The sequence below is a fragment of the Scophthalmus maximus genome, chromosome 2, assembly GCF_022379125.1.
Source record: "Scophthalmus maximus strain ysfricsl-2021 chromosome 2, ASM2237912v1, whole genome shotgun sequence".
Lineage (NCBI taxonomy): Eukaryota > Metazoa > Chordata > Actinopteri > Pleuronectiformes > Scophthalmidae > Scophthalmus > Scophthalmus maximus.
The window spans coordinates 25,640,823-25,665,000 of NC_061516.1; the positions used below are offsets into that span (position 1 = coordinate 25,640,823).

The following is a 24,178-nucleotide window of genomic DNA, read 5'->3' on the forward strand; positions in this document are numbered from 1 at the left end:
AACAAAATATATAAATATAAATACTATGCACAGAGCAGTAGCAATAGTTGCACATGGAGAATAAATATAAATATTGCACAGTTGGTTATTGCACTTTTGTACCAGTGAATTATTCTTTACAGTGGTTGAGTCCTTTGGCGCCAATGACGATTTTAAGAGAAAAGGAAAATTACTATATTGATTGGCTTATATTCTTTGTATTATATATATATATATATATATATATATATATATATATATATATATATACTTGGGCTGGTAGGTTGTTGGCTGTTGGTCCATTTGTAGTGAAGACAATAGGTTTTGTTCTGTGTTTAATCGTTTTGGTTCACCTGTCCCTGGGCAAGGAACTTCAAATGGAAAAGTAAGCATCTTTTCTTTTCTTGAGTTCGTCAGAGATCAATTTAAATCATGTATTTTCAGCATTTCAAAACTCCTCCAAGCATCTCTTTTCCCTTCATCAAAAGACTTCACAACAGTCGATGCGACACAAGAAATGAGCGAGGAAGCAAAGAAAACAATAAATCCATATGTTTCGTGATTTTCAGGCTTCAGTAAGTTGACAATTTGACAACTACACAAACATTGCCTTTGCTTTTCAAAAGTGTTAAACCCTGAAATATATATATATATATATATATATATATATATTTTTTTAACAGTTGACTTTAAATCGATGGCATGCCAGAGAAAAACGCTCCGTCTTCGGGACTCTTCCGTGTCACTGAAAAGCCACGATCCATAAGTTTGAAGAAAGAACGAAAGAAAGAAAGAAAAAGCGTTCAATGTGTCTGTTTTACAAATGTTGCTTCAAGCGGCGACGGCGATCACACCGTCGGCACATTAATCATTACACGCAGCAGGAACAACATGTTGTTTTCTTCAGCAACAAGAAACTGATGGCGCTCAAAACATTTTAAACAACTTCTCAACACTTGGAATCCTTTGTTCGCCTCGGAGACATTCACATCTCCTGCTTCCAAAGACAGGCTCCTGTCTTGGAAAGAGAAGAATCATTTTCTACAAATCAAGTTCTTTCGTCTCTCCTTTGCTTGGAGAAATGTTGAATATTACACAATTATTGCTTTCGGTACGATAAAGTAGCCACTTGACGCTGAATCACACCAATCCCCTTTCTCCTGAGAGTCACGGGAATTTGGCTGCGCCGCCAGACTGGAATATGTTGCTAAAAGAAAATAAATAAATAAAAGTGGGACTCCACTTCATTATGCTCCTGTCGGCTTCACAGCGCTGTTGCGTCTCACTGGGTCTGTACCCCACAGCTACACAAATGGAAGAAGCCGCCGCGGTGAAACATAGTGTTACGAGAAGCATTCTTCACAAGCTGCCTCGTGTGATCCCTCTGTTGGCCCCGAACACGGAGAGAAACTCGGCCTCCGTCGCCGTGACTTGAATATTAATGTTGTCGGGGGTTTTCATGGCGGGACACGCCTTCATCCCTACGACAATACAAAAAAATTGTGTTTCCTTTCACCGGCCAATGTCATCCTCTAATTTAACCGTGAGCAGAGAAAAGAGATTCACACGTTTTTTAAGATTCTTTAAAGCCGCAGTGTGTAATATTTAGAAGAACTATGTTCACAGAAATTGAGTATATTGTCTGTAACTATGTGTTCATATATGTATAATCACCTGCAACAAAGAACCAATGTTTTTTTCCGTCAACTCTGAGTCAAATATAGTATAGCGCCGGCATAAAGTGTCGCCTGTCGGTCGCTCAGTTGGTTGTGGTTTTGCAACTTTACCACCAGATGCCGCCATTTTTTTGCCCTTTCCTCGAGTGTGTTATATTTTTTTTTCTATATGTAACATTGTGACATCACGACATCACTCGGGGCAGGTCCGAGGTAAAGTAAAGGCAAAGACGGAGAAACAAAAGACACCAAGGTACAAAACAAGCTTCAAATATTTGTACGCGGCCAATTTATATTCCCCAGGAGATTCTTGACAAAACTTGGCTGTTGGTAGCACGAACATCTGCAAACGGTTCAAAGTTTTCCCTTTTCGCAGCGTGAAGTCGATGGATGAAGTTGAAGCAGACAGTGGCTGTTCACAACTCTTTGTAAAACCCATTAATCGTGTAGCACGACATCAGCAAACTCAATGTTTTCATCTTGGTTCACTCGTTGTTGATGAGCTCAGCGTTCTCCAGCGGCACGTGTCCGCCGCTTTTCAGCATCTGCCATCACAAATATAGACTTTGTTTCAAGCCCACAGAATTGAATGCCTTGCACGGCAACAATCTATTGATACGTCCCCTAATCGAGGGGCGCAGTAGTAATGTTGATGGAGAGCCCGCAGTGTGGCCTGGCGGTTGAACAGACGGTCCTGTAACTCATCGGCTGTTAAAGTCGGCTCGGGACTCTGGGTTTGCAATTACAAAAATAAAAATTACAATCTAACTGTGCTGTTGATGTGTGTGCGTAACTAAAAGGCCCTGGACCCCAGAAAACCCTCATCATTTATTTTTGTAAATGTCCATTTCTCTGTTGATTGTAATGGCTGCAATTACTCGCTAAGAACGCCAGGAGATTTCCCACGAGGACTTTATGAGCGGGCTGTAGACGACTGTATTTCTTCTCTCCCCAGCAAGGCTGTTTGTGCGCCATGAAGATTTCCTTTCCCAGCAACTAACTCCAGGCTCTCTCCCTTCTCTCTGTCTTCTCCGTCTTTACAGCCACACTGGGGACCTTGGAATTCAGTTTGCAGTATGACCAGGAGAACAATGCACTACACTGCACCATTAACAGAGCCAAGGTGAGCTTGTGTGAGCGGCGATGGCGATAATGATGATAATGATACCGTTAATTTGCAGCCTCATTTAAATGTTTTTGCTTGGTTATTACTTTATATCATTTTAAATGAGAAATCCCCTTTAGTGAACCCAGTTGCATTGCAATTCAAGCGTATCAGTGAACAGCCACCTCTGATTATCTTTGTGTCAGGCCTTAGGTTATACCATCCATTCTGACATGAAACATGGAAACTGTAATGGTGCGTTCACACCAAATGCAAGTTGAAGTATTTGAACTCGAGCGGAAATTAGCCAATTAGCGCTGAGGCACAACGCAGAAATTCGCTTTGCATTTGGGGTGAACACAGAACGTTCACAGTAGTTGTTTTAGATTCATCTTAACGGACCCTAATCATTTCTCATCGTACAAACATCTGTTAAAACCTCACAACGAGGAGCATCTCAAATGAGCAGTTAACAGTTTTTCAATGTTTTTTGGATTAAATCAGACGACTGTCAAAGATGGACATTTTTGCAGCAGCCCACTCTTGTGTCTGCCTACACGTACTGGTTAAAAAAAAAAAAAGGCTGTGGAATAGCAACTTAACACATCCCACAGTCCTCTTTGAGAGATATTTACATATATTTTCATTTCAGAAAGCATTTAAGTCTGTGTAAAGCAATAATAAATATGTGTTTTGAGTTTGTCACACCACAGAAAAATGTGTCGTCAACCAACCTGCCAAATTTGAATGAATGAGAAAAAAAGAATGTGATTATGTTAAAATTAGGTTTCAAGATCGTGACCAAAAAATTAAGAAAGCAATATTCTCTGCTCTGCTCCGAAAGCGCTTAAACCACTTAAGGCCGAGCACGTATTTTCTGAAATAGGAGGACACAGCATCAACGTCATGTAGTGTTTATTTGTACATTTTGCAAAATATGATTAAAATAATATATAGATTTATTTACTATGTCACTTTGCATAGTCCTGAGAATTGCCCACCTAGGTGAAATTAAACTAAAGTTCAGATAAAGTTCCATTGCTAGTACAGATTGTGAATTCACCATTGTCATGTGACAATTTCAGTTTTGATTCAAGTGTTATTTTTATTTTACTTTTTATATCTATTTTTATATCAGAGTAGATTAACCACATCATTAGCATCTTTTAAATCCCTTCTTAAAACGTACTTTTATAGGAAAGCGCATATGAATATTTAATTTATTGTTGGGTTGTATCATCCCTCCTTGCCTGTTTTTTGTTGTTGTTGTTGTTTTGTATTTTACTGCGTTGTTCTTGGTTTTTATCTGCTGTTTTTTTCTGGAAAGCACTTTGTAACCTTGTTAAGAAAAGTGCTATAAAAATAAAGTTTATTATTATAATTATTATTATTATTATTAATGCTGCCATTGAATCAATACAGTTCAAGGGCATCCCGCTCGATGAATGCTTAGACAAACACATAACCAACCAAATATCCGGCGTATTGGAGGTGGGCAGCAGTAACTAACCCATATCTGATTTGAATAAGAAACCATTTTGATTCGATTAACAATGTCCAGGAGTTTAGGGGTGTCGTCCTCCCTGATGCCCTTGTGTGTTTGCTGTGATGAAGTGAGGGTTCTGCCAGCCACGGCCGCTGTCAGCAGCTATAACTCTTCCCATCTATCTGCCTGAGTGGCTGGTGTGGAGGAAAGTGGGCATCAGAGGAACCAGTCTTGGCAGGAGTGTTGGAACAGCAGAGTGGGCATCGGGCCATCCTGATTTATGGTGGTTATTCTCTATACTGCTCTGCCCCTGGACTTCTTCTGCTGCCCATCCAAGCAGAGAAAATTATTTTCTCTCTCTCAAATACTGTATAATCTACCCATTTCCATGATTTCATTTGTTTACTGAACCACTTATTCTAACTATGGAGTTTTTTGTTCCTCTGCTGCCGGAGCTGCGGTTGCTTCAAAAGTAATTGAGTGGTCTCTGATTAATCATTTCTCTAATTGGATCTTATGAATACCGACTCTGGGAGAATGGGAGGTTTACTCTACAGGAATGGGAGCTTTACTTAAAAAAACTCTGTGGACTGATGCTGGCGCATGGTGTGGCGGTTACAGTGGCGGTTTGCAGTGAAGATTAATGCAGTTTTAATAGCTCAAATTTAGGATACTTATGTTATCATAGCCTAGTTGGCATTTGGTATCAAAGAAAAGCTGTCTGTGCAGGAACTGATAAAAGGTCAGACAACATGACTAAAACAAACAAAAATTGAAAGGATGCTACAAAAGGCCACTTATCTGAATGTTATTCAAACACGGAAAAAATAGCCGAATTTAATTAAATTTTGAAGCTATAAAATCATATTCCAATAGAAAGCTGGATGTTAAATGTGGAGAATACAATCTATCTATTTACACTTTACACAATTTACTTTCATTCAATTTATTTATCATTTACACTCGCATTGAGCCTCTCTAAATGGGACCCCCCCATCCTAATACATAAGCACTGTGCAAAGACAGCAAAGCTCCGCAAATCTGGACTAAAGAATAAATTGCCATTTTTGACAAGAATGAAGAACGACTCACTATTGCTATCAGAGAGCAGTTAGAATTGCAAATTAATTATTTTGTGGCAACGTCACACAATACATTTTCATCCATTTATATTCATTAAACCCCAAAAACACCTCTCAGGAATATTGCTTTTTTCTTTTGTTCCTCAATGTGGAAAGATCAGAGCTCTCATTCTTGACTCTGTTTAATTCCTTTCAATTTGGCTAATGCCCAATGAAGTATTGCCTCCTACTTTAAACCAGTTTTGAGTGAGTTTTTCTCTGTAATGTATTAAATGTTAAAAAAAGAAACCCCTTTGGGTTCATTCATCAGGCCGTGGCCCCAGTACTGTCATCTCAACCTCTCTCTCACCGTAGGTTTTATGGACATCCTGTTTATACCTTGCAGTCCTACAGTCACCCCTTGACCTGACACTTGAAACCCCCACTTTTGGCTCATTGAAAACGTTTATTTGTCTCAGCTGCTTCTAAATTGAATTCACAACAATAAGATACTTTAGATGCCATCACCAGGTAAAATGTTGATATTTGATAATTCCCAAAAACCCAGGAGTGTGTTCAGGGACAGTGCTTTTGGTCTCTGTGCCAACATTAGCTAAGGGAAATATCCGAATTCTTATATAAAAGAAAGAAAACGTATCCGTAAAACTGATAATTTCTCATCATCTGTGTAGCTAGTATCAGTTTTGGGGTCCCTCAAGGATCAATGTTTGGTCCTTTGAACTTTTTGTTTCCTCGTAACATGTGAAAAGACATCTTTTGTCACTGTTATGCTGATGACACTCAGTCGTATCTCACTCTTAAAGAGGCTTGGAACTGTTTTTAAGGACTTCAAAGTTTGGATTTCTTGTAAGTGTCCAACACTCATTTGGACTTCAGCATTGCTGTCGCTAAAATGTTGAACAGGAATTAGCTAAAATTACAGTTGGGGGAAAAAGTTGTCCCTTTTAAATACTAATTAAAAATAACATCTACCTCTTCTCTTTTCACTGCCTGTTTTTAGGATTCATAAGACAAGGCTTGTTCAAGAACTGTATTTTGATGATTTCTGCAGAGAGAAACTCCCAGATCTTATACATTTTATTGGGCCTCAGGCCCTTAATTCCCCTTTCATTCACCCACCCGCCGCAGTGCAGACAAAATGCCACCCGCATTATTGCCTTTTTAAGTTTCACTGCCAATCACGACCACTGCATTTTCACTGTTTTGGTAGTATTCGAAAAGAAGAGACAAGTTATGTACCATACCTCTGTTATCTGCGATACATTACAAGATACTACATTACTTATGTTGATCCATCAATAAGGTCACTCATTAAAGCTCAGTAAAACAGATTTTGTCCTAGTACATTACCCAGTATTTTAATAAAGAAACCGTGTAAATATTCTTGAGTGTGTATAGTGGAGCAGCTTTTGTATGAAATATACGTCAATGGGTTCTTTGTCAGCTGCACTTTCTAGTCTACTCAGGAATTAATTTGTAAGTGGAAATGGAGGTCTCCAAATCACACAATAAGGATAAAAGTCGTAAGACCAATTGCCCATAGACTCATTTATTGATTTAATTAAATCCCTGATATGTCAACAGTGGGAAAAGCCCAAACTGTTTGATAATTACCTTTTAGTTTGTTTTTTTATTGAAGGCTACTTTTAACAAAGCCAACTGGCTGCTGTTGAAAGCCTTCTTTCGTCTTCATACCATGGGACAATTTGAAACACTAATCCTTTGGCATTGATGATCCTTATCCCGTAGGACTTTTTTTTGAAATAACACCCTGTGACACGTTATCTCACCGGGGTTTTCACCATGTCAGAATGAGCTTTGTTTATTCACACACTTGACATCCATCCCACTAAGCAATTCACCGCTTGAGGGGGGAAACTGGCACCTAGTTGAGCCAAAGACATTAAAATCACATTGTGGTGACATTAAATAACGTTCCAATTTAGTTCGGGGAGTGGGCACAAATATTAAAGCGGCAAGGAATGACGACATCTGTCAATCATACATGAAATAAAGTCGAAAATACAATTAGTTAATGGCTGGTAACTCTTAATGATTATTTCCATTTAGGTAAATATATCATGAGGAAACCCCGTTTAATGTGCAACAGACCTTTAGTCTGTTCCACTGAACAGCAAAATTATTCATAATGTAATCAGTTCACACCCGGAAATACGGACATTGTGGTTTAAGGAAACAACAAGCCTACTGTTTGGACGTATTCTCTGACCAACGAGCTCATCCGTAGTGAAATCTCTTACCAGAGACCAGGGTTCGCATCCACGGTCCCTGTGTTATGAAGCTACTACAATGTTAATTCTTATTGAATAAAAGCCATAAACAAACATTTAAAAGCTCTCCTCTCCTATTTCGTGCCATTTGGAAACTAACAAAGTGACACGATGCCTCTTTCTATTTATCTTCTCTCACCTCGGCTGAGTAAAGATCGCTCCGTTCCCTCCCGTAGTAGCACGACGTGCGTGGAAGAAATCGTAAGAAATGAGATTGTCTCCAATCGTTGGTACCTTGTTCCTGCCTTACAGCGCGTTACGCCTCGCCACTTCACCACACAACCATAAAATCATCCAAAGAACTACCCCCTGCAGGAGGCCCGTCTGGGGGAAGGATGCGGCCCTGGTGTTCCGCTCGCTCAGCTTTCACAAAGGCTGAAGATTTGCAGCACAATTCACAGTCTTACAACTCAAGACAGCTGCGAAACGTTGTCGCTCACTAACCCTCAATTTTTATAATTCTCTCCAGCTCAGTCGCCCCCCCGACTTTCCCAATTTAGCTGGCAACAGGTCACAGCCGATCTGAGCTCTATTTTACATCTCCCTGTCTTCAGACCTTCAGTAATCGGTTCTTACTCACTGTGTGCTGCTCGTGTCCGTCCTCCAGAATCATCTGTTTCGACTCCGCACTGATGCACAAAGAAAAACTCACAAACCCCACGTGTGAAAAGTTTAACCATCGATCGCCGTCTTTGTTCCTGTGGCCCCCGAGTGGGGATGTTGATGACAGTTGCCGGGCTGTCGTAGCCGTTCGTCCGTCTGTGAAACACTGCGGTGCACAGTAAGACATCTCGGCAACTGCTGGTCACATTGTCTCAATATGGATTCCAGCAACCAGCCGAGCTTGACTGAGTGAAGCAGTTACAAGGTTTATTATTGACTGATATTTAAGATGTCCAGAACTTCAAATTCCACTGCGGTATTTCATTATTCTGTGGCCCCAAAAAACTGACAATTGGCTTCCTTCACAGACGGCTTCAGCTCTGCATCGCTATCCACGCGTGTTTTCTGAACGGCGCGACATTTTCTCTTCACTGCAAATGTGCCTGTTGGTTATAGAGATGTTGGAAGACACAACGCGTTCGAATATTTAAAATGCAACCAGGACATCTATGTTTTACTAACCTCACCAAATTGCCACTTCATTGCCACTGAATATATCTCGGTTAAATCTGGTCTGAACATCTTTGTGACGCTGTAGGTATTAATTGGCTTCACTCGCTCAAAGTATTGGCGCGGCGCGTCGTCGCGAGAGCCAATTGGCGTTGAGATCCTCCCCACGTCGCCGTCTTCGGACGTCCTGACGTCGGCGGATAAAACTATCGCCGCTGTGCGTGGGCAGCCCCCGAGCTTTTTGACGCGACTTGCTGTTTGTATCGAGAAGTCGGAACCTGGCTTTGGGAATCTAGTGTTCATTGGAAGTGTACAGAGCCTCGTCGCAGTGCTCCCGTATATCACACTGGGAGATGCCGATGACCGAAACAGGGGAAACCATGGTGTCATTTGGAACGGCTTCGTTATCAATAATGGGTTCCGTCAACAACAAAAAAAACTGTGCTCCTGTGGCTGCGGTGACACGGACAGACGCTCCAACTGCTCTAAGAATCATAGTAGCGGGATTCATCCCAAGGAGCGCGTGAATTCGTGCAGCAAATTTAATTGGTAATCCATCCGCTGTAATGGTTGTAGAGAAATGTCCGCCTGGACCAGGTGACATTGCAATCCCCAGGAAAAATCAGACTGCAGCTATGGTCATTTTTTTTTCCCCTCCATAAATGTATGGACTTGTTCTGGAGACGCCGTCGTCCGTGGCGTACTAACGTTTTAATGCATAATGTTTATATGGAACAGAGAAGCTAAAAATTCCAGACGGCATACACTTGTTTATCAGAAGTGCAAATTCTGGGTCAGAGGGGGCAGTGTGTTGCCTTCCACACACTAGACCTTTACAAAACTTGAGCTGACCTCGTCCTCCGACATGTCGCTGATCACATGTCTCTCCTTCAGCGTCGCCGGACGCTGCAGTCGTGTCACGGAGAGTCTTTTTTCTGAAGCCTCCACAGAGAGAGAAGGAAAGAAACAACTAGTTTCCCGTCCTCATCAGTGGATCAGACTCAGTCTCACTATTCAATTGCGGATCCGAGACCTGTTTATTCATCACCGCCTACACTACAACCAACCTCGACACTTCACTGCAGTCTTTCACTCTCTCCCTTCTTCTGCAGACTGGCCTTCCATTGCCCAGTACGCCCACACTCGTGTGGAGGACACACACGCACATACACACACACACACACACACACACACAGACACACACACACACACACACAAACACACGCACACACACACACACACACACACGCACACACACACACGCACACACACACACACACACGCACACACACACACACACACATACACACACACATACACATGCACACACACACACACACACGCACACGCACACACACACGCACACAGACACACACACACACACACACGCACACACGCACACACACACACACACACACACGCACACACGCACACACACACACACAGACACACACACGCACACACACACACGCACACACACACACACACACACACATACACATGCACACACACACACACACACGCACACGCACACGCACACGCACACGCACACAGACACACACACGCACACACACACACACACACACACACACATACACACACACACACGCACACACACACACACAGACACACACACGCACACACACACACACACACATACACACGCACACACACACGCACACACACACGCGCACACACACACACACGCACGCGCACACGCACACACACACACACACATACACACGCACACACACACACACATACACACGCACACACACACACACACGCACATACACATACACACACACACACACACACACACACACACACACTAGCTCTGATTCTTTTCTGGGGTTTTTCTGTTTTCATTATCCTTGATTAAAATAATAATAATAATAATAAATTATATCTTGTCATGTCACAGGTATTACATATTACACAACTTCAATGAATTTTTTTAATCCCTGCATGAATTGGGGGGGGGGGGGGGGGCATTTGAAAAAATATGAAAAAAAATTCATTATTATATTTTATTGGTTTATTTGTCACATTTTGGTTGTAAATATTGACGAAGTGTCCACCAGACTTTTTCCCCCGCAGCTATTCAGAGAGGATGAAGTGTGTCAACGTCATAGCCACAGTAAAATCAATAGTTTTTTCCTATATCTTAACAGCTTATGCTGGTGCATGTCAATCCTCAGACATACAATCCAATATAGATACGGAAAGATCGATATCAGTCGTATGCCTGTTTGTCAAGTCCGGAGCTTTAAGGCCGTTGCGCATCGATGGTGACGCAAAAAAAATAAACGGCAAATTATTTTTGACGCCAATTTTTTGACGATGCTGACAAGAACTTGACAAACACGAAGCGATGACGATCTGGTTTTTTCTTTTACGTGAGAAATTTCTAAAAAAGCCGAGAGGAGAACTCACTTCCTGGCTCAGGAGCTTCAACTGTCCCCACAGCCGCCTCAGGACGACGAATGGTTCGAGGAACCGCCGCAACAGCCGGCACCGAGTTTGGGGATGACCTTGAAATCCTCGTAGTTCTCTTCCCGTCCGTCACAAACAATGGAGTCCAGCGAGAAGGAAGACGATGGATTTGCATCAACACTAATTCCGATTGGCTGGATGAAGTTGCGATATCGCTCAGCGACATTACGCGTCGTCTTTGTGTGTGGAGGAGGTAATTAGCTTAGCTTAGCATAGAGACTACAGAAGATGTGGTGGTTCGTCTTGGCTGTTCACACTATTATTTTCGTGTTTTATGTCTTTGTTTCGTTTGCTGTGTTCAATGTTCTGTTTTCTTTTTTCTCCTCCACCCTTTATTCTTTTGCATGCTCTCGTCGTCCCTGTGTGTCGCTGCTTTACATTCGCAGCTCCCCGTCCCCAGATACAAGAAGGTAAGCGGCTGAGATGAACTCCAATCCCAACCTCGATAGATTTAGTGTCCCGGCCCAGTGAACCCCGATCGACCCCCCCCCCCGCCTCCCCTCGTTATCCCTGCGTGATGCCCGTTTCCCGTGGATGAATGTTTGCCGCTCACATTTCTCCTCTGGCTGTACATTAGTGTAAATAATTACTCGCCACAGACAAGTCAAGTAATTAAAAGCGATCGCTTCGATCACAAATGGTGACGGGAGCATACGAAGCAACGCGGCGATTGACTGAACACTCGACCTGCAGGTCGACCAATTTACTGATTAGTTGAACGCAGACTCGCATCTCGGGAGTCGAGATGCTGTTGTTCACCATAAATCAGCGTTGCTCAGGTAGATACGTTTGCTTTTGATTCGATTCTGGTAATTTGTGAACCCACTTTCCCCCCGAAAAATCCATTCAATCCACTTTTCCTCAGAAAGCCTTTCGACGCTATTCTACACTTTTCGAATGAAGAGGTGGGTTTTGAACATAAATACAGCGGACGGAACACCAGCGTTCCATGCGCATCAATGAAACTCAAGTTACTTTTAATCTGACGGTCACAGTTAGAATAAACTCCTGACTTGATCTTACGAGTGGTCGGAAACGCTTCTGCATTTTCTCGTCTTTCTTCTGCCAAAATCTTTCGTTGATTTGCTCACGTGTTGTTTGTAGTTTTAGTGCGTACGTATACTATACAAACACGGTGTTCACACTGAAAACACCCGAGTGATACGAGAACTACCTTTAAAACCCCAGTGCGTAGTTTTTGTAATTTTCTGGCGGCATCTGGGGGTAAAGCTGCGAACCGCAACCAACCGAGCGACCGACAGGGGACACTTTATGGCGGCGCACCGCCGATTCCATTTCCCGTTTCCTGCAACGTCTGAAAATTCAACGTGAATGCGACGTATTCTGGACCGTTTAGTTCAACAACCGTGTTCAACGCGACGACACGGAGGTCGGGCCCAGTTGATTATACATGTATGAACACATAGTTATGGACTATATATTCAATGTCTGTGAGTAATTTCTTCTCAATATTACACACTGTAGCTTTAACTACAACAAGAAAAAGAAGCCATATCCTCCCGTATAACTGACCAATGTTTGTACCAAACGGCAGCTCTATAATAAGGACTGGACCGACACAAAAGCATTTACTTTTACCGTTTTGAAATCTGTCTTTTATTTTGCCGCATCCTCGATAACGGGAAATGCCTCGGCCTCATGTTTTTTGGCGTCAACGTTTGGCCCTTTATCCCCCAAAAAACAAAAAAGCAACAACAACGGTGAGCAAGGTATCTTCCAATAGCTTTTTGAATGGTTAGTTGTAGTTGTCACAAATCAGCCTGTCTGCTGTTTTCCCACCATATCAACGAGACAGGAGTGGCATTGACACTCATGTGACCCTGTGCCCCCCCCCCCCCCCTCCTTAAGCATCCCGATCATCGCCGTTGACGTTTACAGCTGATGGATGGGGGCCGTCTGCTCAATGTCGCCGACTTCCATCTCTTGCGGGAATCGACTCGAGTAGCCTTGACCCGAGCACCTCCACCTATGCCGGGGGCCGCCCCCCCCCCCCCGGCGCATCAACCCCTTCTTAAACACGACTGCGGGGTCAGCTCCCTGCGGGCGAGATCGATGCCGCGTCTCATCCATCCTGTTATCTGCTGCTCCCGTTGATTGATGCTTCCGCCACCCGCGGGCCGCCAGGCCAGTCAGATATGGTAATGAAGACATATGCTCCTGGCTGATGACGGGGGCTGATGGCGCCGAGGGAAAACAAGCACGCCGTGTGATGATGAAGGGTTTGGAAAATAAACAGGAACAGAACAGTATCCGCTGAAAAAAGAATTTAAACTGCGTGTTCAGAGGCTTCATATGTTGATGAGACGACGCCGACGGTTTCTGTTTAGCACCAGGACAAAATATTTCATCTTCATAGGATATGTTTGTTCGGCTCATCCATTCGGCCACCGCTGTTTTCAGAAGTAAAGTTCTGGAACTTCTCCTGTTCCAGAAAAACAGAAGAAATAGACAGGGAATTGCAGCAGGATAATTTAACTTGAGGAGAAATCTTGAAATAAGACCATGACTTTAAACAAGTAAATGCCTTTTTAAACAGGATGATTAATATCACATTTACATATTTTTCCTGATTTGAAACCTCGGCGAGCACAGACACAATTTGCCGCGCAAACATCTGCGTTGTCGCGCCAAAAAAAAATTCTGGAAAACGTTCAGATTTCAGCGAATGACGGAAAGCAGCTTTATCCATCTATTTATGTTCGTAGCCGAGCTGGCGGGCACATAAGCCGTGAACACAGCGTTCTGGCATATGGAAGTCTTGTACAAAACATGGAAGGCTTCACGTGACGTAGATTGAATTCATATTTCTGCGACGTTGTCCGTCTTTTTCAAAGCTTTTAAAAACGTTTTCTTCGCAGGATGTGAATATGAGTTCAGTCTTGCCGTTCTTCAGTTGAACTCCAGCTCCAGTCCAACACACACACACATACACACACACACACACACACACACACACATACACACACACACGCCAAGACCCCAATTTCGCCGCTCGCTTCCTCTGAAAAACGTAAAAAGGAAGCTCATGAGTCCCCAAACAAAAGGGGAGCTCAACTTCATTTCACAGCGTTTTACAGGCTGTTAGTCAGAAGAGCTGTTACGAGCGCGTGTGTGTGTGTGTGTGTGTGTGTGTGTGTGTGTGTGTGTGGGGATACACTGATGCATGTTGCCCATCTGCCTTTCGCCGTGGTCATTCCTTCTCCAACCCTCCGTAATTATGATCAACCGGGTATTCACAGGCAGCTCGCCGCAATCAGCGGCGTGGCGCAGCTGTCTCCTCGACCCGCTCCAACCCCGCGCGAAGCTCGGGTGGTCGCCAGCAGGCGACGGGAAGGCGGGGAGATGAAGGCGGCGGCGTTAACCTCTCCAATCAGCTACCGGCGGTGGCGCCTCAGTAGCACTGCGGGAGGGGAAACCACCGCCGTCGAGAAGTTTATTCAACATTTCAACACCCAGAAGTGGAGAGAATGGAGCCCGGGCGAACGAGAGCGTGACGCACGGACTCTCGGGGTTGTGTCCATATCCATATATATACTCAACGGCCACTTTATTAGGTACACCTGTTCAATTGCTTGTCAACACAAATAGCTTATCAGCCAATCACATGGCTGCAATTCAATGCATGCAGGCACGTAGAGGTCAAGACAACTTGCTGAGGTTCACACCGAGCATCAGAACGGGGAAGAAAGGGGATTTAAGTGACTTTGGACGTGGTATGGTTGTTGGTGCCAGACGGGCCGGTCTGAGTATTTCAGAAATTGTTGATCCACTGGGATTATCACGCACAACCATCTCTATAGCGTTTACAGAGAATGGTCCGGAAAAAAGAGAAAATATCCAGTGAGCGGCAGTTGTGTGGACGACAATGCCTTGTTGAAAGTACGCCACGAAGAATGAAGGCAGTACTGAAGGCAAAAGGGGGTCCAACCTTTTACTAGCAAGGTGTACCTAATAAAGTGGCCGGTGAGTGTGTGTGTATATATATATATATATATATATACAGTATATATAGTTGAATATTTCACGTGTTTACTTCACCCAGGCTGCTCCTTGTTTGAAGGGGAAGATAAAATAGCACAGAAGATTGAGGAGAGAGGGTCACGGCTGGCGCCGAGAGGCGGGGTTGAAAGAGCGGGAGTCGTCTGCGGTTTGTCTCCTACTTGTCAAACACCAACGGCGTCGTGACCCAGCGCGTGACGAGGAAGTGGAAGCGGCATATTACGAGATGTTTTTGGACAAAAATAAGTTATTTTATTTCAAAGAGATCAATTGAGGCTGCACGGTGGCGTGGTGGTTTAGCACTTCAGCCTCACCGCAAGAAGGTTCTGTGTTCGAGTCCCGGTTCGAACCAACCAGGGCCTTTCTGTGTGGAGTTTACATGTTCTCCCCGTGTGTGCGTGGGTTCTCTCTGGGTTCTCCGTCTTCCTCCCACAGTCCAGACACATGCAGAATGGGGTCAGGTTCATTGGAGACTCTAACTGGACCGTAGTTGTGAATGTGAGAGTGAATGGTTGTTTGTCTCTGTATGTGGCCCTGTGATAGGCTGGAGACCTGTCCAGGGTGAACCCCGCCTCTCGCCCAATGTCAGCTGGGATTGGCTGAAGCCCCCCCCGCGACCCTTAAATGGATGAAGTGGTAGACGATGGATGGAGATCAAATAACTTGGTTCCAGGAAACAAATGAAGTAATGGGAAAATGGGAAACGATGCTGTTTAAAGCAAAGAAACAAATATAGCCAAGAGAGGACTTTTAATAGTTTAAATTTCCTGGCTAGTTCAAGAAAGCAAAAGTTAAAACAAAACTTAGTCTTCCGACAACTGAGAGTCGAGAACACAGCTGGGAAACAGTAGTGATGCCGTGCGCTGGCAAAATGGCAACGTGACACAAAAAATGAACCGGAATCAAATGTGAACAATGTCACAAAAACATCTCGGACCCCCTGAGTTCCGTCTTGAGATGGCGGAGAAGTGAGCGCGTCCGACACCATGAGCCTTCGACAATGTGGACGTGTTCGTGAGAGGCAGCTGAGGAAACGAGTGTGTATGTGTGTGTGTGTGTGTGTGTGTGTGTGTGTGCGCGCGTCTTGTTACTCACACAGCTGAGTGTTGCCATTTTGGCTGCCAGTAAGTCCTGCTGAGTGCTGGGCTTTGAGCCGAGCTCCTCTATTAAGCCTGATAATTGTGGCTGAACAGACTTCATATCTGTTTTGTTTTCCTTCTTTTGATCCATTAAGGGGGAAGAGGAAAAAAAAGACCCAACATAAAAGCCGGGAACAATTAAAAAATAATGGCCCCAGGCTGATAACACAGAATTTCCCTTTTTTTAAAAAAAAATAATGGCTCTTTGTAGTGATTGTAAATCCGTATTATTTGGCCGGATTAGAAAATGAAATCTTTGTGTTCAGAGATCAGAAAACCGTGGCGGGTTTAAAGTATGATTATTATTTATTTTATATATTAATATATTGTTTTTTACATTGGACGTCTAATTCATAGGAATATGTCTAATGTGTATCCCTCTGGATGGAATACGTGTGTAACAGCGCGACAGGTGAATAGTCATATCCCAAGGCCAAAGATAAAGAAGTGAGGACTATTTGACACCACTATTTCATATCATTTGCTATTCACTAAGAAAAATACACATAGTGAAGCATAGAATTGAAGAAAACTTGCGACGAAAAAACCCAGCGGGAAGAATGTTTTATATTCACAGATTCTTACTTATTCCATGAAAAGTAGAAGAATCTTCAGGTTTATTTCAAGCCTCCTACCTTCTCTTCACTTCCCCCTCTCATATTCTTCATATTCCATCTACACTCCACACCCACTGACATACTCTCGCGCTTGCACTCCCCCATCGCCCCCTACACGTATCACATCTCGATACGTATTGTGTTATAAGTCCTGTCTCTGTTGACGGAACAAAGAGAGGAGACAGTGAAGGAAAGAAAGCCAACGCCCGATTTGTTGTAAGTTGTCAATCAAGAGCCATCCAAAGGTTTCTGGCTCCTCCCGAAAGACGGAGCTCCGGTTGAGGCCGTGTTCTTGGGCGACAACCAGCTGAGAGGTCGCAACGTGATTGGTTGTACGCTCTTCTTCTTCTTCTTCGTCGTTTTTTGAATGGCGGTTGGCGAACAGCGTGACAGACGCGTCATCGGCACCTTCTGCTCCGGAGTTTTCCCTTTGTCCTCTGACAGTGGCAGATATTAAAATGTGGCGGGAAATGGGAAAGAAGAGATAGATAGGTAGACGCAGTGACTTTGTCTGGATTCCAGAGATTATTTGTTTGTAAAACCAATGTATTGTCCATTTTGCTTGGTTTGAAAGAAGTTGCCGTTTGATTTTAAATGTGGTGTACAACAACAGCGAACCCTTACCCTAACCCTTACCCTAACCCTAACCCTAACCCTTACCACACCCCTAGCCCTAACCACAACCCTTACCTTAACCACAACTGTAACCCTAACCACACCCCTAACCCTAACCAAATGAAACGCAGCATTTAAAAGTGTAAAATCCCCCAAAAATATGTGAGATGATACGTCGTCGTCCGCCATCTTTGGAATTCCAGGAGATGCAACGACGCGCAAACGGCGAACCGATGAACAAGCTCATTCTTATCTCGTTCTTGATACGGTGTTCCCAGACGCACCTCAAAAGATCCGTTGGCGTTCCAAGGCCAAATGAGATATATAATCTCTCAGGCTTGACGACCTTCTAGTTTTTATTGTAATGATTCATGAACTCCTTCTCCCTGTTATCTCCTCCCAGGGGCTCAAGCCGATGGACCACAATGGCCTGTCGGACCCGTACGTCAAGTTGCACCTACTTCCTGGTGCCAGCAAGGTACGTCCCATGTTAATCAGTACAAAATATAATGCTGAGTTTGCACATCCATCTCCAAGAACAAGAGTTTTTCCTTCTGAGTCTTCTGAGTTTTGGTCCCACACGAAGAAGAAGGTCAATAAATCTATTTCCTGAGCCACCGTATGTCAGTGCATCAGGGCTTCGTCGATGTGAACAACATTAGCCGTGTGACCCAAAGTAACGACTCGCCAATGATGCGCCTCACTTGCTCCTCGTCTGTGAGCGAAGTTCTGGTCTGCTCACTGTCGCGAGTGGACGCCCTCCAAGAGACACAACTCACGTTCCGTTGTGTCGGAGTCACTGCGGCTGTCGTCGGTCTCCGCCTCTCGGCCAATGTGATCACATAATGCACACTTGATAAAATAAAGACGGGAAATGAAGCGTAGGTTTCCACACCGTGATGACTCACTGGTTGTTTTACAAGAGACGGTGGATTCTTTGATTTGCTTGCGCCCGACAGCAGGCCTCCAGGTTAATTTAATCCTTTCATTAAAGTCTTTGAATCTAATATAGATCCGGTGAATGGGTGTATTCCACAAAAGCAGCTCGCCGAAAGCTGAAGCTGTGCAATTATCCATCTACCTGACTCACATTCCCCTTTTCTCCAAATACCCTTTTTTTCAAACTCATCTTTGATTTGAACTTTTGGAATTGTAATTCGTGTCCGCCCTTGCCGCAGAACTTCATCCTTGACTTTGGATCATTTTTATTCACGTCTGAAGGGTGTGTAACAACGGTGACGAATAACCACAGCAGATATATTTCAGTTTTAAAAAACTCTGTTGCAAATCACTGCTGCTATGTGTACGCCTGGCGTCCAACCTATTCCCTAGTTTGGAAACGCTGCTGGTCTTGATTTGAGTTTGAAAAAAATTGCAGTCACACGCATTCACTTCCTGATTGCTTCTTGTCGCTCACAACTCGTCCACTGCGCGCCCACCTACACCTGCAACCATGCACCGATTGGACAGAGCAGCTGTCAATCACACTGTATCCATCCACGCTACAGTGCTTTATCGTCTATTTGACTCTAAATGAGACGAAAATGTACAAAATGAACATCATGCTGTGTTAAAGAAGACTTGAAACTAGAGATTGAACCATATACTCTTTAGGAAAATATCTGATGTTATAAATCAAGTGAGAAGTAGAGTCATTTTCTCATCGACTTTGAAACAGGAACCAGTGAGTCTCCCTCTGCAGGTGGTTGGAGAGAATACACGTCTGTTTTATCAAAGACGGGTCTCAGCCATGGTTACAGGTCGGGATCCAGATACGGATCTGGAACCAGGAAGGTTCTTTTAAGGATCCTTCGCCATTGCGAGAAAGGTTCAAACTTGACATTTTCAGTCATATCTTCACAAATACATACGTAGGTTTGCTCTGCAAGGCGACATTGTGCAGTCAATTTACAAACACAGCGTTAATGACAGTTTTCAGTCTCTTCCTATCTGACTGGAATAAATTACTGTGACTGTTGCGTGTGTGCGGACACCGATGGTGCTTTGTCGCAACATGTTTTCCCAGCATTTCTTTTTTTTTTGTTACTAATTAGTGATGGTGCAACGACGGAGTTGTGATTGATACAGTGTGTAATTAGCCGTTCGGAGAGGGAGGAAGCCCTGGGCCCAGATGACGGCAATGAAACAGTGGCACAATAATTGTCACTACAACCAGTTGGAATGGGCCAATAAATCCACGTCCGTCTGCTGTTGGTTCGTCTTATTGGACAGCTCCTCCCTCGTCAGTTAAAGAGTGAAATTGGCCAAGAGTCGGAGTCATCTGTGATCACATCCGTCCAACACATTCGGTCCAGAGCAGGATCTCTCAACAACCAGCGACCAGATTGCTGTGAATCGTCGTCGTCATCGTCACACCCTGATCCTTGCCGCAAAATCACAGTGGTTTTACCAAAAGAAAATGAATATTTTAAAAGTAGGTTGTGATTGTCTGACTGTAGGAAACACTTGTATAGAGAGTGTATCTTAGATGAATCTGTTTAAATGGACATAAACAGAGTTGTTTTTATTCGTTCTATATGGAAAAGTTATTACATTTTCCCAAAAACAATTGCTTTCTCTGATTTGTTTGTGATTATTGAAGCAGTTGTCATTATTCTGCAATAAAACAACATCCAAACATCTGCCGAGCGTGAAGAAGAAAAAACACACCCACCAGCGACTATAATGCTCGCTAATGAAGATGTTCTTCATTCCCGGCACAAACAAAAATGTTTAAAAAAAACCAATACTGCCATGTTTTAATATGAGTTCGCTGTTTTATGATCAAAGTGAAGAAGCCAGATTCTGGTAAAGTGATTCAACAACAACAACAAAAAAATCACTTTATTCGTGCTTCCACACGAGAACGCAAGCACACGTTTGAAGACGTGGCCATGTGGATTAACTGTTGTGTCAAAAATCTCATTGAAAACCACAAAATGTCATTTTCGCCTCATAGGTGAGTTGCAGAGGCGACAGATGATACCGATCCTCTCACTCTCAGCTTCTTCACCCAATAGTAAGGGAGTAACGTTTATTTAGTACTGCACATTTCCCAGAGCAAAGTCACAAAGTGTTTCACATAAATATAATAAAACCATAAGATTATTAATACACAATTAATATATGCAACACAAAGACCATAACAAACATGAAATAAAAATGCAAGGTTTCAACACAGACTGTATGTGAAAATGGACGTGGTCACCGGGTACGGAAAATGAAGCCAATGCAGAAGTGCCTTGAAGCATGTATTCTCTGGAATCACCAGCAGAGGGCGACTCCACTTGGTTGCTTCTATAGAAGTCTATGAGATAGTCACTCTAATTCTCACATGATTTATTACGTCAGTAAACATTTTTCCTGAGGAGTTTATGGTTAAGTCTCTAGTTTCACGTCTTCTACAGGACATGATGTTCTGGTCTTATTTAGAGTCAAATAGAAGATGAAGCACCGTTTACATTGGAGCGTGATTGACAGCTGGTACCGTCCAATCGGTGCATGGTTGCAGGTGTGTTAGCAGACGACGAGCTCTCAGTCAGGCCACACCCTCCAGTTCTACGTCTGGTTTTCAAAATATAGAAAACAAGATGGCGCTGGTCAAGATGCTAAACTCGAGGCTTTAAAACGACCGCTCACAATCCAATTGGTGACGTCGCGGTGGGTTGCCACTTGATTTTTGCTTAATCCTGCTAGCTAGCTAAGTAACTAACTTACAAACAAACAAACAGGTAAAACAAAACCTCCTTGTGGCGGAGGTAGTTTTAATTGTCGGTGTCTGAATTTATTCAAAATGGCCGCTCACAAACCAACGGGTGACGTCTCGGTGGGTTGCCACTTGATTTTTGCGTAATCCTGCGAGCTAACTAGCTAATTAACTAGCCTAAAAACCAAACAAACAGGTAAAACAAAACCTCCTTGTGGCGGAGGTAGTTTTAATTGTCGGTGTCTTAATTTATTCAAAATGGCTGCTCACAAACCAACGGGCGACGTCGCGGTGGGTTGCACTCATCCCATCCCTGCTTAGAAAGTGGCGATTTTGATGCTCATATCATCAAAACATGATGTTCAAACGCCGACAGTGCGCGACAACGGTCTTTGCTCGCATTTTCGACTTAATGGAGATAATCTGTTATTCACAGGGTGACCGGTGCTGCATCTGTTGCGTGTGTGTGTCCCGCGACGGTGTTCACCAGCAGCCAGCTCCTGTCAGCTCAGCGTAGCTTCGGGAGCGGCGGAACCGGCGTGAATGTTTCATTTGATTGCTAAGCGAAATAAAAAAAGGATTCGTCCCCCGTCTCGGCAGGAGGTCCGACAGAGGCCGGTGAGAACGAGACGCCGTCACCTTCCCCCAGCGCTTAAATACCCCCCCCCCCCCTCTCGCCCTCAGAATAATCATTAGGCTCGGTCTCAGAGCCTCATTAAGAGCCGCTAAAGAGGTCATAAGTTCTGCTCGCGGTCTAATCAGAAGTGAAGTTTCACGCTCCGCTGCAAAGTCAGATCATGGTTTCGTCTCCGCTGAGGCCACAATCAGACGCAAATGAAACGCCTGCAATTATTCCTCATTAAACTGCCGCTTGCTGACGGACTTTAAATACTGTACAATGAAGATGTTCTCACACGACCACAAAGTAATGACAGCAGGTACAGCTAATATCTAATCCATAAGAATAATAATCATGATAATAATAATTTAGGGTTTGGTACTCAAAGAAGCTTCACTTGAATTCAAAACAGTCATAGAAATAATGTAATGAAAGATAATGTGACATGACATTGATCACAAATCAAAAGCAGGTATGAGGAGTTGAATTTTCAAAATGTATGGTTTACTGAGAATCACATTGTTCCATTGATGAGCTCGACTCCCACATTGTTTATCGCATATTGTATGTTGTGCAATAATAGAGTCGAAGTTTGAGGAGTGATTTTTCCAGTGGATTCACTGGCATGCACGTAATATTTTTATTCAATGCCTCTTGAAATGGAGTCCACGTCTTTTCATTATGGAAAATAATTAGTTTTTATCTCCCAAAACCAATATTTCGAACACGCCGTGGGGAATTAAACTTGGGGAGTAAAATAATGAGGGCAGGTGACGTTGATTTTTGTGAACGATGTCTGGCTGTGATGTCACATTGTCGATCAACCAACAGGAGCCCAACCAGTTTTAGTTAGTGGTTTTGATAAAGGGGCCTGTTGTGATTTTAACTGGGCTCCTCAACAGTTTCATGCCGCGTTCAAACGAAACGCAAAGCCAATTTTTTCGTGTTGCGTTACTCGTGTGTGTTTGGCCACAGAATAATTTGAGCACAACCCGCCAATATGCACCGATTCTTTTTTGCGACATCAAGTTATGCTAATATTTCACGTCATTCGCATCGGCCAGCGTGAGTGACTTGCATTGTCCTTGCATTGGCCTTCACGTTTGCTCCTGCAGCCCATTGGTTCTCCAGCCTCGCCACCTCTCCGCCCCCGTGTGGGCGTCATGCCTTAAATTGAGGTATAAAGCTCTAGTTGGAGCCCAGATCCACGGGTCTACGTGAGAACAAGTGGCTTCAGAGGAGCCTTTGGGCCTCGGCAGCGGAAACTGCTCGGGACACCAGTCGCTCCCTGGCGGCGCGCGCCCTCGGCGTGTGAGCCGGAGGCGGCGGTGAATTATTTCCCCCTTTCACGCACGCCGGTCACACGCGCAGAATAGGAAAACTCCCTCAAATCCTTATCTGTTTAATTCACTGCCTCCACCAGCCCCGGAGAAGAACAGCAGCCTGTCACTCTGGCGTCTTGTCGTCGGAACGACCCGGACCAGTCAAGGCTTCGTAGGCCTGTTAATTAAACACGTGTTGCGTTACCTCCCTTCAAGTCAACCTGCTCCATTGTTATGTGTTGACACCCCGGCCCACAAGTCAGTTTTATCTCGCCGACATGGTAATTCAACTGCTTCCTCCTGCCATCAATCCACTTTGAACCTGGCGACAAAGTCTGTTCAGTAAAATGCACAGGCACAATGTCACATAGCGACTTATCTAACAAAGATACCATCTGCTGTAATGTCAGTGTTCTCTGCTCGTATACAGGCAAAGGTCTTTATTATATTCATCACAACAATGTTGTTTAGAAATTGACTCTTTAAAGTTAAATATACATCAAATAAATGTTGGGATTTTTAGAAGCTTATTTTGAAATCGACATATTATTTATATAGTTCAGGAGGGGGGAATTAATACCCAAGACCATGGGAGGGTATCTCCCGATGAATCATTTCTGGAGCTGATTGGTCAAAGTCCAGGTCGGCAAAAAAATATGGTCCAAAAAACACGTCTTCCAAGATATTTCCACAAAGAACAACGAGAGACAATCTAAAGCTCATCCATCGTCTACCGCTTTATCCATTTAAGGGTCGCGGGGGGGCGGAGCCAATCCCAGCTGACATTGAAGCTTGATGATCAGAAAATAATTCACCCAACATGTGATGTCATCTGATAAGTGAGGTCATGCATTGTCCAAAAATGCATTTTTTTCCCCCCCAGGTATCGTAGATTGTTCGCACGATGAGATT

At 43.7% G+C, this 24,178-nt stretch overlaps 1 protein-coding gene across 2 annotated transcripts in view; it reads left to right on the forward strand.

Annotated features, from left to right (window-relative positions):
• doc2b (double C2-like domains, beta) overlaps nucleotides 1-24,178 on the forward strand; it is an 88,117-nt gene that overhangs the window by 41,183 nt on the left and 22,756 nt on the right. The window contains exons 3-5 of one of the 2 annotated variants that reach the window (XM_047329471.1): nucleotides 2,699-2,778; nucleotides 11,615-11,638; nucleotides 18,023-18,097. In XM_047329471.1, the coding sequence (XP_047185427.1) occupies nucleotides 2,699-2,778; nucleotides 11,615-11,638; nucleotides 18,023-18,097 (179 nt within the window). The remainder of the gene's footprint in view (nucleotides 1-2,698; nucleotides 2,779-11,614; nucleotides 11,639-18,022; nucleotides 18,098-24,178) is intronic. The other variant, XM_035627061.2, reaches the window with a different exon arrangement.